This window comes from Etheostoma spectabile, chromosome 2 (assembly GCF_008692095.1).
Source record: "Etheostoma spectabile isolate EspeVRDwgs_2016 chromosome 2, UIUC_Espe_1.0, whole genome shotgun sequence".
NCBI classification, from domain to species: domain Eukaryota; kingdom Metazoa; phylum Chordata; class Actinopteri; order Perciformes; family Percidae; genus Etheostoma; species Etheostoma spectabile.
The window spans coordinates 11,695,676-11,707,887 of NC_045734.1; the positions used below are offsets into that span (position 1 = coordinate 11,695,676).

Below are 12,212 nucleotides of genomic sequence, written 5' to 3' on the forward strand. Positions count from 1 at the left end.
CACTCCTCTTCAATGGCTGTGCAAAGTTGCTTGATGTTGGCAGGACTTGGACATGCTCGATAGGTGACATGTTCGGTGAGTATGCTGGCCATGCAAGAACTGGGATGTTTTCAGCTTCCAGGAATTGTTAAAGATAATTTGGGGCATTTAGGCCTTTATTTGACAGGACAGCTGAAGAGATGAAAGGGGAGAAAGAGGGGGAATGACATGCAACAAAAGGCTGAGGTTGGAGTTGAACCCGGGCCGGGTGCATTGAGGAGTAAATCTCTATATATGGGCACCCGCTCTACAAACTGAGCTATCTAGGTGCCCAGCTTCCAGGAATTGTGTAAAGATCCTTGCATGGAGCCGTGCATTCTCATGCTGCAACATGAGGTGATGGTCGTGGATGAATGACACAACAATTGGCCTCAGGATCTTGTCACGGTAAAATGCCATCAATAAAATGCACCTTTGTTCGTTATCTATAACATATGCCTAAGCATACCGTAACCCCACCGCCACCATGGCCCTCTCAATCCACAACATCAGCAAACCACTCACCCACACAGTGCCTTACACGCTGCCTGCCATCAGCCCTGTACAGTGTTTCATCCGTGAAGAGAGCACTGCTCCAAAGTGCCAGACGCCATCGAATGTGAGCTATTGCCCACTCAAGTTGGTCACGATGATGAACTGCAGTCAGGTTGAGACCCCGATAAGGACGATGAGCATGCAGATGAGCTTCCCTGAGAAGTTTTCTGACAGTTTGTGCAGAAATGCTTTGGTTATATAAACCAATTGTTGCAGCAGCTGTCCAGGGGGCTGATCTTGGAGGTGAAGATGCTAGATGTGGAGGTCCTGAGCTGGTGTGGTTACACGTGGTCAGCGGTTGTGAGGTCGGTTGGATGTACTGCCAAATTCTCTGAAATGCCTTTGGAAGCGGCTTATGGTAGAGAAATGGACATTCAGTTCACGGGCAACAGCTCTGGTGGACATTCCTGCAGTCAGCACGCCAACTGCACGCTCCCTCAAAACTTACGACATCAGTGGCATTGTGCTGTATGATACAACTGCACATTTTAGAGTGGCCTTTTATTGTGGCAAGCATAAGACAAACCTGCGCAATAATCATGCTGTCTAATCAGCATCTTGATATGCCACACTTGGAGATGGATGGATAATAATGGATAATGATGGATGTTGAGGTTTGAAGAATAATCTTGGCAAAGGAGAAGTGCTCACTAACACAGATTTGTGAACAATATTTGAAAGAAATAGGCCTTTTGTGTAGGTAGAAAAAGTCTTAGATCTTTGAGTTCAGCTCATGAAAAATGAGAGCAAAAACAAAAGTGTTACGTTTATAATTTTGGTCAGTAGAGTTTAAGCGCATGCCTAATTCCAGTGAAGTATGCTACTGGTGATTGAAAAATCTAAATGTTGCAAAATTTCTTTCTTCTTCATGAATAATTGGAGTGCTGTTGAGCAACACAGTGGTCAGTCCTGCCACTAATGGCTAAAACCTGTATTGCAAGAAAATATGATGCAGTAGGAAAGTCTATTGTAAACTATGGAATTCACCTGCAATCCCTCAAATCTTCACATTTTGAATTACAGATATTCGTATTTTCAACACTCTTCTACTTCGGAACTTAATCCCTAAAATAGGTGTGTTGCTCAGATAGCACTCCAAGATTGTAACACTCTTGCTCCGGTTTGCTAGTTTGATGTCCGCAGGTGGGTTATTGCAAAGTCCAGGGGCCCTGATGGAAAATACTCTTTGTCATTAGGTTAGAATTTAAATAAGTCTGTTCTCAGTCTGCTTTGAGAACTTTGAGCTCAGCAGCAGAAAGAAAATGAATGATCTTGTTGCGTTTCATATAATGTGGGGAATATTGCGGGACATCAGGCAGCTCAAGTGTCTCTTGTCTTGTAGGTGGAGCAGAAAATAGCGGCCCGCGTAGGTCGTCTTCAGTCAGAGCTGGAGAGGAAGAGCTCAGAGCTGGAGCGGGCCAAGCTGGAGAGCGAACGGCTGAGCCAGGAGAAGCAAGACCTGGAGGACAAGGCCTCGGAGCTCTCTCGGCAGGTGGATGTCTCTGTGGAAATGCTAGCCAACCTCAAACAGGATCTAGTGAACAAGGAGCAGGAGCTCAATCACAAACAACAGTAAGTGATCTTCGGACTAAGTGTCAACTTAGCACTACAGCTGGCCTGTTGGTGTGCTTTCCTGATACCTAATGGAAATCAAGAAATGTATTCTCAATAGAGCTGCAATTTTGATAATGGAGAAATATTTTCATTTAGTTAACTGGTTGCAGGCTCTAACATGTAAATATTTGCAGATTTCCTTTTTCTGCTGTGATAGTAAGTGTAATACCTTTAGGTTTTGGTTGGACAAAACAAGCAATTTGAAGACATTACCTTAATTAATGATAAAAATAATCCTAGTTTTTATTGTGTGTTCAAAAGAAGTCACACTCTCACATGCTGCTGTTTAGATGACGGGGATGACAGTTTGCCGGTCAATTGGTCAATCCATCTCTCTTGTTAATACAAAGGTTATAGTCCACGGGACTTATGGTGGAATGAAATGTAGCGGGAAAGAAGTAAAACATGAACACACTCGGGTTTACAATTTCTTCACCTTTAACTTCTCTATAGATGGCTCCTAACTATTCTCCTTGGTCTTCCTTTCATAAAATGCATGGTCATGCATACAAACCCTCATACACTCCTCTCCTTCACCTCTACTCCTCATATCATATCAGTTTATGGTGTAATTGTCCGTAGCATCCACCCACCAGATGTGGTCAGCATCTGTCCAGCTGCTGTCTCCATACACCATGGCCCTCCAGGGCTGGTTAGCTGTTCATGCTGAATGTAGATTTGGACAGGAGTAGCTGGGTCAGCAGCAGAGACTCAGACCAGTCCCTCCATGATGCTGCCATGTTGCTTCATGCACTAGTGAAAAGTATGCTGTAAATAGAAAGAGCGCTTGGATATAAATCATCAGTGTGCTAATGCAAGTTATTGCTGGCTCTGAATCTGATGAACATGATTTGGAGCTCTTCCAAAGCATGGCACAAAGAGTGAGTAATACTAGGCTTTATTTTTTTAGAGCTTTTATTGAAATGAATCCCAGAGTAATTTATTGTGTGCTCCAAACATTGCTGCTATTTTTAGTTTGAGGCTAGAGAGAGTGCATAAAATATATTGTGTTTACTCAGTCTATGTTAAAATGGAAGGTAATTAATGAAAAAATGCATCCTCTAAGATTATATTTTACAAACTGGTTTGCATCTTTCCTTTCACTATTTCTTTTTAAAAGATGCATTGAATTTCCATTAAAATATTTGACCAGTAGAAGACTCACAGTCACAGTTTAAAAGGGACTTATGAGGCACAATAAAAATCTAATGGGAAAATAAGGCCCTGGAAACAGAAGAATGTGACAAGTTATTTATGTTTAGGTTATTTTGTGTTCATTGTTAGTTGGGTGAACAGGTGTTTAAAACATTCTGTCTACTTGTATAGATTAAGGTGTAGCGCTTTCCTAGCTGCTGCATCCACAAACACAAGCACCTATTTGCTTTGTTAAAGTGACTGACAAGTGTTGACAAGTGTTTTTCAAGGCTCATATTAAAGTCATCTGGTATCTGTACTGTGTCTATCTCACAGGGCAGCCACCCTCATCTTTCTATCTTCCTCTGGGTTTTTTATCACCTTTTCTGTTTCTTTATCAGGCCTGAATGTCAACAGTAGGTCGGGGACAGAAAGGCGCTTTACAAGGCGTCTAATTTTATCTAAAACACACAACTGCACATCTCACTGAACTGTATGGATGTGATTACTTGTAAAGTCATTAATGAATGGTACAAAAGTGATGTACATTTATAGGCCTTTGGGTATTAATACTGAAGTATTATTATGTGTGTCATATGTGTCTGCAATTAACAATCATTTTCATTACCCACCCTAATGTGTTGATTATTTTCAATTAATAGTCAGAGAATGTACCTCATCATGATTTCCCTAATAGTCCACTTACTTGGTTTTCAGCCACATTTTATATCGTTCCTCAGTGGATAACATTGTTTGGTCATGTGGTGGTTCACAGACTTTAATCCCCTCCCAGTAGATTTTTTTGTTCTGGTCTGGTGTTCAAAGAAAGTTCATGTTAGTTTTAAGTGTTCATTCAAGGCGTTTTCACACCTACCTTTTTTGGTCCGGACTGTCAGCCTTTTCAGTTTGATATGAACCAAAATTGCAGGTGAGAAAGGTGCCTCGGACCACAGTCCGGATCAAAAGACCAAATTTTGGTCTGATCAAAATAGGTGGTCTCGGTCCGGACCAAACTGAACCATGGTTCGTTTGCAGTATTTTTGGATGGTTCAGAATTTCGGACCAATTACAGTACCCGCACGCCTGTCTACTTACCAATCAAAGGCAAACGCAACACACGGCCGTAGGCAAAGTTCTTTAGCGCGCTAGCAGAATCACTATGTGAAACCAAAAAGAATAGGATCGAATGTATACATTGTAATTAAACACGATTGTTGATTCGGACCTTGGTCCAGACTTTTAGGTGTGAAAACACCGTCAGTCTCTTGTCCAGATTCCTTGCGCTTCACCAATGTAGTGTTCTTCATAGTGAAGTCTGGCCAGCAGCTCTGAAACATCAAGATTCAGTTTTTTAAGTATATTAATTATATTGATCAGAGAAAAGAGAACAGCTTTTATCAAGCAAAAAATGTATTATAAATAACCTAAAAGATTAATCGATTATCCAAATTGTTGTTGATAACAATACTTAAGTACATTTGCAGTTGGTCATCTTGGTCCCTCCAAGTCACAGCTAACTCACAAAAGTGTCTTTGTGTCAACAAGACAAAACTATTGTATATTTTTCTATCCCACATTCTTATGACAGAGACAGTAGTAACAATTGTAATGGAAGCTGACTTGACTGATCTTGTGTTAGGAAGATACAAAACAGTGTTTCATCGGGTCAAATGAGCAGAAGACAAGTGTCCTTTTCTTCTGTTTAGTCCCGCCTCTCTGTTGTAAAGGGTGCTGTGGTCGTGCATACCAATCCCGGCAGCATCACACTGGGAAGGTCATATTCCTAAAATCCCCACCTGGGCTGTGTGACAAAACACACACACACACACACACACACACACACACACACACACACACACACACACACACACACACACACACACACACACACACACACACACACACACACATTTTCGATCTCTGTCTCTTTGAGGAGAAGCTGGCAGTCAAACAGTGAGCTCATTCAGACTTTAAAATACAGAGTAAGTCTGAGGTGGAAAAAGAGCATCATGGTCGGTGAATGTTCAGCTGGGTTGATGACTAAGCAGAAGTTAACAGACACAGAGCAGCTTATTGGCTTAAACGTGGCTTGCCAAAAAAAAAAACTTTTTAAAGCTGTGCATCATGTTGTACATCAGTGGTGTCAAATGCTTAGAATGCAAGTCACCTCACTGTGACCAGAGGAACCGCCCACAAACTGCCTTCTGCTGCTTGCAGCGCTATTCATAAAAATATGAAATGGCCAAATAATTTATTCTGCACTCCAAAACTGTAAATAATTATGATAAACATATAAAACGTCTCATGTAAACGTGTTCAATTCAGCTTGGTCCTCATTATAATCTCAGCGTGCAGTTTAGTTTACATTCATTTACAAACAACAATACACGCACAAAAACAAACTGCATGCTCATAACGTAACTCTCTTCTAACATTACACTACACTGTAGCAGTCAAAAACTAAATGAATAACAGAGTCCCTCAAGCACCCCTGTTAAGTGGTTTGATAGCAGCTGGAATAAATGGGAGCAGCTGTAAACGGCAGAAACTGGAGCTTGAGGAGAAATAAAAAATGGTGGGAGGATAATCTTCATCATTTTAGTGTGCCACAGACTCACTTAAAGTAGAAAAACATCCTCATTTAGTGTCTGTCACAGAAATATGTTGAATACTGTGGTAATCTTTCCAGCTATTAGTGATTGCTTAGTGACATACAGCAAGGTTTATTTAATTGTTATGAAATGCTAATATGCTATTTGTCTTGTTATTGTTACAGTAGATCATTTTGAAGAGCTATTTCTTATTAAATTTCTTGATCTTCAGTTTTTCATACATGGAAGTAATGGCTGGCCTCACTGAGTGCTCCTGCAGGAGGACATAATACTGTATGCTCGAGTGGCAGCCAGATTATCAGACAGCCTTCTTTTAATACTTGATCGTTTCTGTTCTCGCGGGAAAGGTTTGTATATGACGTACAAGCGGGTTGATTTAGTCATTATTTAGACCTGCACAATGTTTGCAATCCAATAGTCCAGCCCTGAAACAAGTTAGAGCTAAAACAGTTATTGATTTATCAATTAGTCAATCCTCAAAGAAATATTCAGCAACTATTTTAGTTACTGATTAATCAGTTAAGACATTTTTCAAGTAAAAATGACCAACATTTTCATGTCCCAGCTTCTCAATTGTGATGATTGGCAAGAGACACCATTAAGGAGGCACAAAACAGCAATGATTGTTTATTTATGTACTGGTTAATTTAACAGCGGCAGTGCACATTCTTAGTTTTTAATTACTTCATAATCACCTTACATTTGCAATACCCCTTTCAAGCTGTTTGTCTGTTTGTATGTCTGTCTGTCTGCAATAATGAACATTGCTGTTAATGTGCCACAGTTGGACAAGAGGCTGTATGTTTTGGCATAGATATGTCGGATTGTGTTATATTGCCATTTGTCTCACACACCCTTCATGTGCTTTACAAATGTAAATGTTGCAGTATTGCAGTTTTTAGTATTAGATGTGCAGGTTTTCATAATCACTGTATTGAAGAAGTACGATAGTTGTACAGAGTAAACTCTTGTCAGGTTATTATATCATTTTTAACACACATAGGATGCACAGTTGAAGTGGGCATCAACTTTGAGGCTTGATTTATTCCTACAGCCAGCTATGACAAATTAAGAGTCGCTCAAAAAAATAGAGGCTGTAACGGCTCCACAGAGCATGGAGGAGTCTGGCTACTTGCTGTCACAGTGCCTCCTCTTGAAAAAGAGCAATTTTTAATGCAAAGTCAAGCTGTCAGGGCCAGAGAGAGCACTCACCCTAATTAGTGTCTGAGAGATCGAAGACTGGCAAGACTTCTGAAGGCTCTCTAATGAAAAGAAGTCAGAGTTAGATCGTGCTTTGTGGTACATTTAAGAATGTTAACGTGAAAATTGTAAGTGAGTGTAATCTAGGTTCTTTGTTTTAATATAAATATTAAGGTGCAATTTGTCTCGAGTAATATTTGTCCACACAGATGTCATGTTAGCCAATAAATTGTTCAGATTATAGCAAAAGATTGCAGCGCTGCCACCAAACACAGAAATGCATGCCCAGAATGCATTGTACATCATTTGTAATGTGGAATATGTTCATTAATTGTAAATCTACTTGACATGCGCTTTGTACTGTCTACAGTGTTACATACTTAAGACCAGCTGGACAATAACACCAGCCTAATTGAACTCTGTCAAAAAAATGTACGTACAAAGACATTCAGATTTCCAGCAGAATTATAAAGTGTCGTATAACAAGATAGGTTTCAGCATGATATTATACAACCCCAGATTGTAGTGTATGGATGTTATCACTCAGATAGAGCAGGATTTATGGGTTGATGGCTGCTTAGAGCAGGATTTATGAGTGGATGGCTGCTCATGTCTACCATTTGATGGAAGAAACTGACATGTGTCCTTGAGATTGGATGAAAGGTTTTGTACAATGACAGAAAAAGGGAAATAGGAAGGATGCTCCAACCATTCTATCAGTAGATACGTCTGTCTTCTTCCCTGTTTTGTTAAGACTGACGTGAAAGGGTAAAGTAACCAGTCCATAACAGTTGCCGGACTCTGATTATTGTAGTGAAAGATATTTGGAGCATGTGCTGTACTGGGGTTTAGTGTCAACAGCCTATGTGTGTGCTTCTTCTGTGGAAAGGTAAGGCTCAACGGATGTACACAGCTGGGCTGAAGCTTGAAATCTGGTGCAGCTCCCTCCCCTTCTCCTATCTATTTTGCACATGATTTTGCAAGGGCACTGTCGCATTGCCTGTGGGTTAGCAGCAATTGGTTTAAAGAAATACAAACAAGCCAGAGGATTTTTTCCCCTATCCTAGAATGTTGACACAGCATAGCCAGACCATAATCCAGCATTGATACAGGGCTATGAAGGTCTGGCTGTGCAAGACTACTGGAAAGCTGATATTCAGGCAATGCTGTCATTATTTTTTTTTCTCCTTTTTTGAGATGTCAAGCTGTCATAGAGCTGGATGAACTGGTGTGTATAGATCAAAATGTCTGTATGCCTTACCAAAATCTACAATAGGGCTGATATGTTAGCCAATAAATCTATTAGTCAATGGTCAGAAAATTATTTTATTTTGATATTGATGATTAATATGAGTAATTTTTCTCTTACATTTGCCTAAATTTCTCAGTGTACAGCTTCTCAAATGTGCAGATTTGTTGCTTTTCTCAGTTTTATATCACTGTAAAATGGATATCCCTGAAATGTGGCCTGTTGGTCGGACAAATAATCAATTTTAAGATGTCATTTTAAGATGTCAGCAGATTAATTGATAAATGAAAATGATAGTTAGTTGCAGCCCTACTACCCATTTTCTTAGGAAGCCTCATCTTGACCCCACAGTGTTATCCAATTTTAGACCAGTCTCTCATCTGCCTTTTCTTTCAAAGGTTTTAGAAAAAGTTGTTTTCATAAAGTTACACACCTTTTTACAACAGAACTCTGTTTGAAAAAATTCCATCTGGTTTCAAATCACGTCACAGCACTGAGTCTACACTGTTAAGAGTACACAATGATATTGCCTTGTCTGTAGATGCCAGGAATCCTGTTTTAGTGCTTTTGGACCTCACTGCGGCAGTTGATACAATGGACCATGAAGTCCTCTTCTCTCGCCTTGATCATTGTGTAGATATCCGAGGCTCGGCACTTCAATGGTTTAGCTCCGATTTGGCAAATAAGAGCTTCTCTGTCATGATTGGTGACCTCTCCTTGTCACCTGCTCTTCTCTCTTGTGGGGTACTTCAGGGTTCAGTTCTTGGGCCGCATCCTGTTTTCCTTATATATGTTGCTTTTAGGGGCTATTATAGGCGAGGACAACAAAAGTCATTTCATTATTATGCAGATGATTTGCAAATATATTTGCCTATGAAACCAAATGACAGTGCAGCACTTAACTCCCTGCTTAGTTGTATTAATGATATTAAGTTGTGGCTTTCACATAACTTTCTTTGAAAAAGATAAAACTGAGTGTATTATATTCAGTTCTTCATGCATGCCAAATGGTCCAGCTTTGAATTTGGGAGCTCTGGCTTCATACACTAAGACAGCTGTCAACAATTTGCGGGTGACATTTGATTACAGCATGAGATTTGACAAGGAGATCAACAATGTTGTTAGAATGAGCTTTTTCTAGCTTCATCTCCTGGCTAAATTTAAGCCCTTCCTTAACAGGCACGATCTAGACAAGGCAATTCATGCTTGTATTAGTTCAAGGTTGGATTACTGTAATGCTCTTTATGTTGGTCTGAGTCACATCATCTCATTACTTCAACTTGTGCAAGATGCTGCTGCTCGCTTTATAACAAATACATCTGAACGTGCACACATCCCTCCCGCACAAGTTACCCCCTGATATTCACACTTTTTTATTACAGATTTAGCTCTTTTTAGATCCAAACTCAAAACCTCTTTGTTAAGAATGGCTTTTAATACATAGTAGTGGTGTGACAATTTCACTCACCTCCTGTTTCTATGTAACCTTGTCTGATTTTACTGTTTTCTATGTTTCATTCTTTTTTTTGTATATGTTGTTTTATTCTTGGTTCCTGATGTAAAGCACTTTGGATACCTGCAGGTTGCTGTAAATTGCTATATAAATAAATGTTGGTTGGTTGATTGATTTATGTACATGCAGTACAGATGCTTGCAACTACAAAAACAAAACACCTTCATTATTGCAAACAAGGATTCTCTGTCTTATATCTGAATTTCAGGTTACCTTTTCTTTTGTAATGAAATAATATTTACATTTATGTCAATGCTCCGCATCATCACCTTCCTGTTGTATCTCTGGGTGACTCATCCATGTGTGATTCATGGTGGGAGTTTAGATTTTGAGAGTATTGGTCAAGCAAAAATAAAATATTTACTTTCCCCTGATTGACCAGAGCTAAAACATGGATTAGTGGTTTCTTGGGAAACCAGTCTTGTTTTTTTCCGTCTCTGAGAGGCTTTAAAAACAGTCCATTTTAACCCGCATCTCTTTCATCATCCCTTTTCTTTCACCCTTTCATCCTTGTCCATCTCACATCTCCTTTTCATGTTCCATACGCTCGACACATCTCCTCATGCTGCCTTTCTCTTTGTGTGTTTGTGTGTTATGCATACAAATGTGTGACATTATGACATGATAATGACACAGTGTATCCTAAAAATGTCTCACCCCCCCACCCCACCCCACCCCAAAAAAACAATTCACTATTTGTTTCAGGTGTCAGAACACATAACATAAGCAGCTGTCCTTTGTTAGAGTGGAGAAAGCTCGTATTCATGCAACAGCCTCGTCTTCCACATGCAGGCCTTTCAGTCAATCATCTCTGCTGCTCTTTAATATTAATGAGGCATAATTTTGAATTAATGGCCAGAGATGATGACAACTGTGAAAGGAGGCTGACCAGTGGTTGCAATTAACATTTAAACAGAATCCTTCAGAAGACCATGCCTTATTAATCATGTCTGTCATAGCTGGATGTCTTTGCTATGCTAGACTATTTGTTATGGCTGTTAAGTGTGAGGGAAATGAAACATTGTTGGCTTAGCTTTCCATTATTCCTCTGAGCATATGCAGTAGCATAGGACATAACGGTCTTCAAAGCCAATTCTTATTTATTTGATTGAAAAACCGTAGCTTAGATTTTTGTTAGCAAGTTGTCAAGCCTAAATTTAGCAAGAAAGGAGCTTTCTCTATTTCCGAGAGCGTAAAGGGGCTCCAGGGGCTTGTTGCCTGGATATCAGGCAACGAGCCCCTTATTCTAGTCTCATGGAGGGAAAACAGCAGAGATTAAGAGCAGTCTTTGCTGTTTGGGCGCTTACAGGGAATGTGTAGTAAAGCTTCAGTGTAGCACTATGACCTTATTCTTTGGAATCAGTGGTATTGATTGTATCTTAACTGCTTTGTGTTAGTGTTTGTGTTAAGATTTAGTCAGGCACATTGTGGCATCAGAGCTTAGCTCTAGTATTTGATTCAAAAGAGACCAATCAAAAAGTGTATAACAATATGAAAATGAGAGATACAGGATCCCCCAGAGACTAGACGCAGGTGGTGATGGAGTAAAGCCAGCGGGTGGATGATGGATGCATCCTGCACCACCTGGAGGTAATAGTGATGATAAGAAGGTGATGGGTTGTGCAGTAGCAGGTATTTATAAACGATTTAATCATTATTTTATTGTTGTATTTACAAACTAGGCCACGTTCATAGCCATGTAAATCCTTGGTCATTAGTCATGTAAGTTTGTCTGTAAAATTCTGAAATAAATCTAATTACAATGAAGGGTGTCTGGGTCTTATGAGCTCACTTAACACAATTTAGTTCATTTGAACCTTCAGCGTAATACAGGGTGGTAAGATCAGTGGACAATAAATCAAATAAATCAAATCTGATAGGAATGAATGGTTAAACACTGCATCCTCTGTAGTTTAATCTGTGCACCACATAACCCTGCATTAATCTTTGAAATGTCATTATTGCATTAAAGTTCTTATACGGATTAAACAAACAAGATACAGAGTGTTTTGTGATCTTTGGAGGTAGATCTGGTTACCTTTTGACAGATTCAAGGCTAGCTGTTTCCCCCACGTTCCCAGTATTTATGCTATGCTAAGCTAAGCTAAGCGATAGCCAACTCCAGCTACAAATTTACGTACAGATATAAGAGTGGTAGCCATCTTCTTATGTAACTCTTGGCAAGTTGGCAAATAAGCGTTGTTTTGGAAAATATAATTTGTATGTCGTTGACTCTGGACAACATCACAGCAAAGTGCATGTGCTATATAAAGTTGGTATCTGTATGCTCAGTGTGTGTGTGTGTGTGTGTGTGTGT

At 39.7% G+C, this 12,212-nt stretch overlaps 1 protein-coding gene across 2 annotated transcripts in view; it reads left to right on the forward strand.

Annotated features, from left to right (window-relative positions):
- fbxo41 (F-box protein 41) overlaps positions 1–12,212 on the forward strand; it is a 64,447-nt gene that overhangs the window by 19,676 nt on the left and 32,559 nt on the right. For both annotated transcript variants that reach the window (XR_004334070.1, XM_032529388.1), the window contains one exon: positions 1,916–2,145. Coding sequence is in view for 1 of the 2 variants with exons in the window: in XM_032529388.1 (XP_032385279.1) it covers positions 1,916–2,145 (230 nt within the window). In the remaining variant the exon portion in view is untranslated. The remainder of the gene's footprint in view (positions 1–1,915; positions 2,146–12,212) is intronic.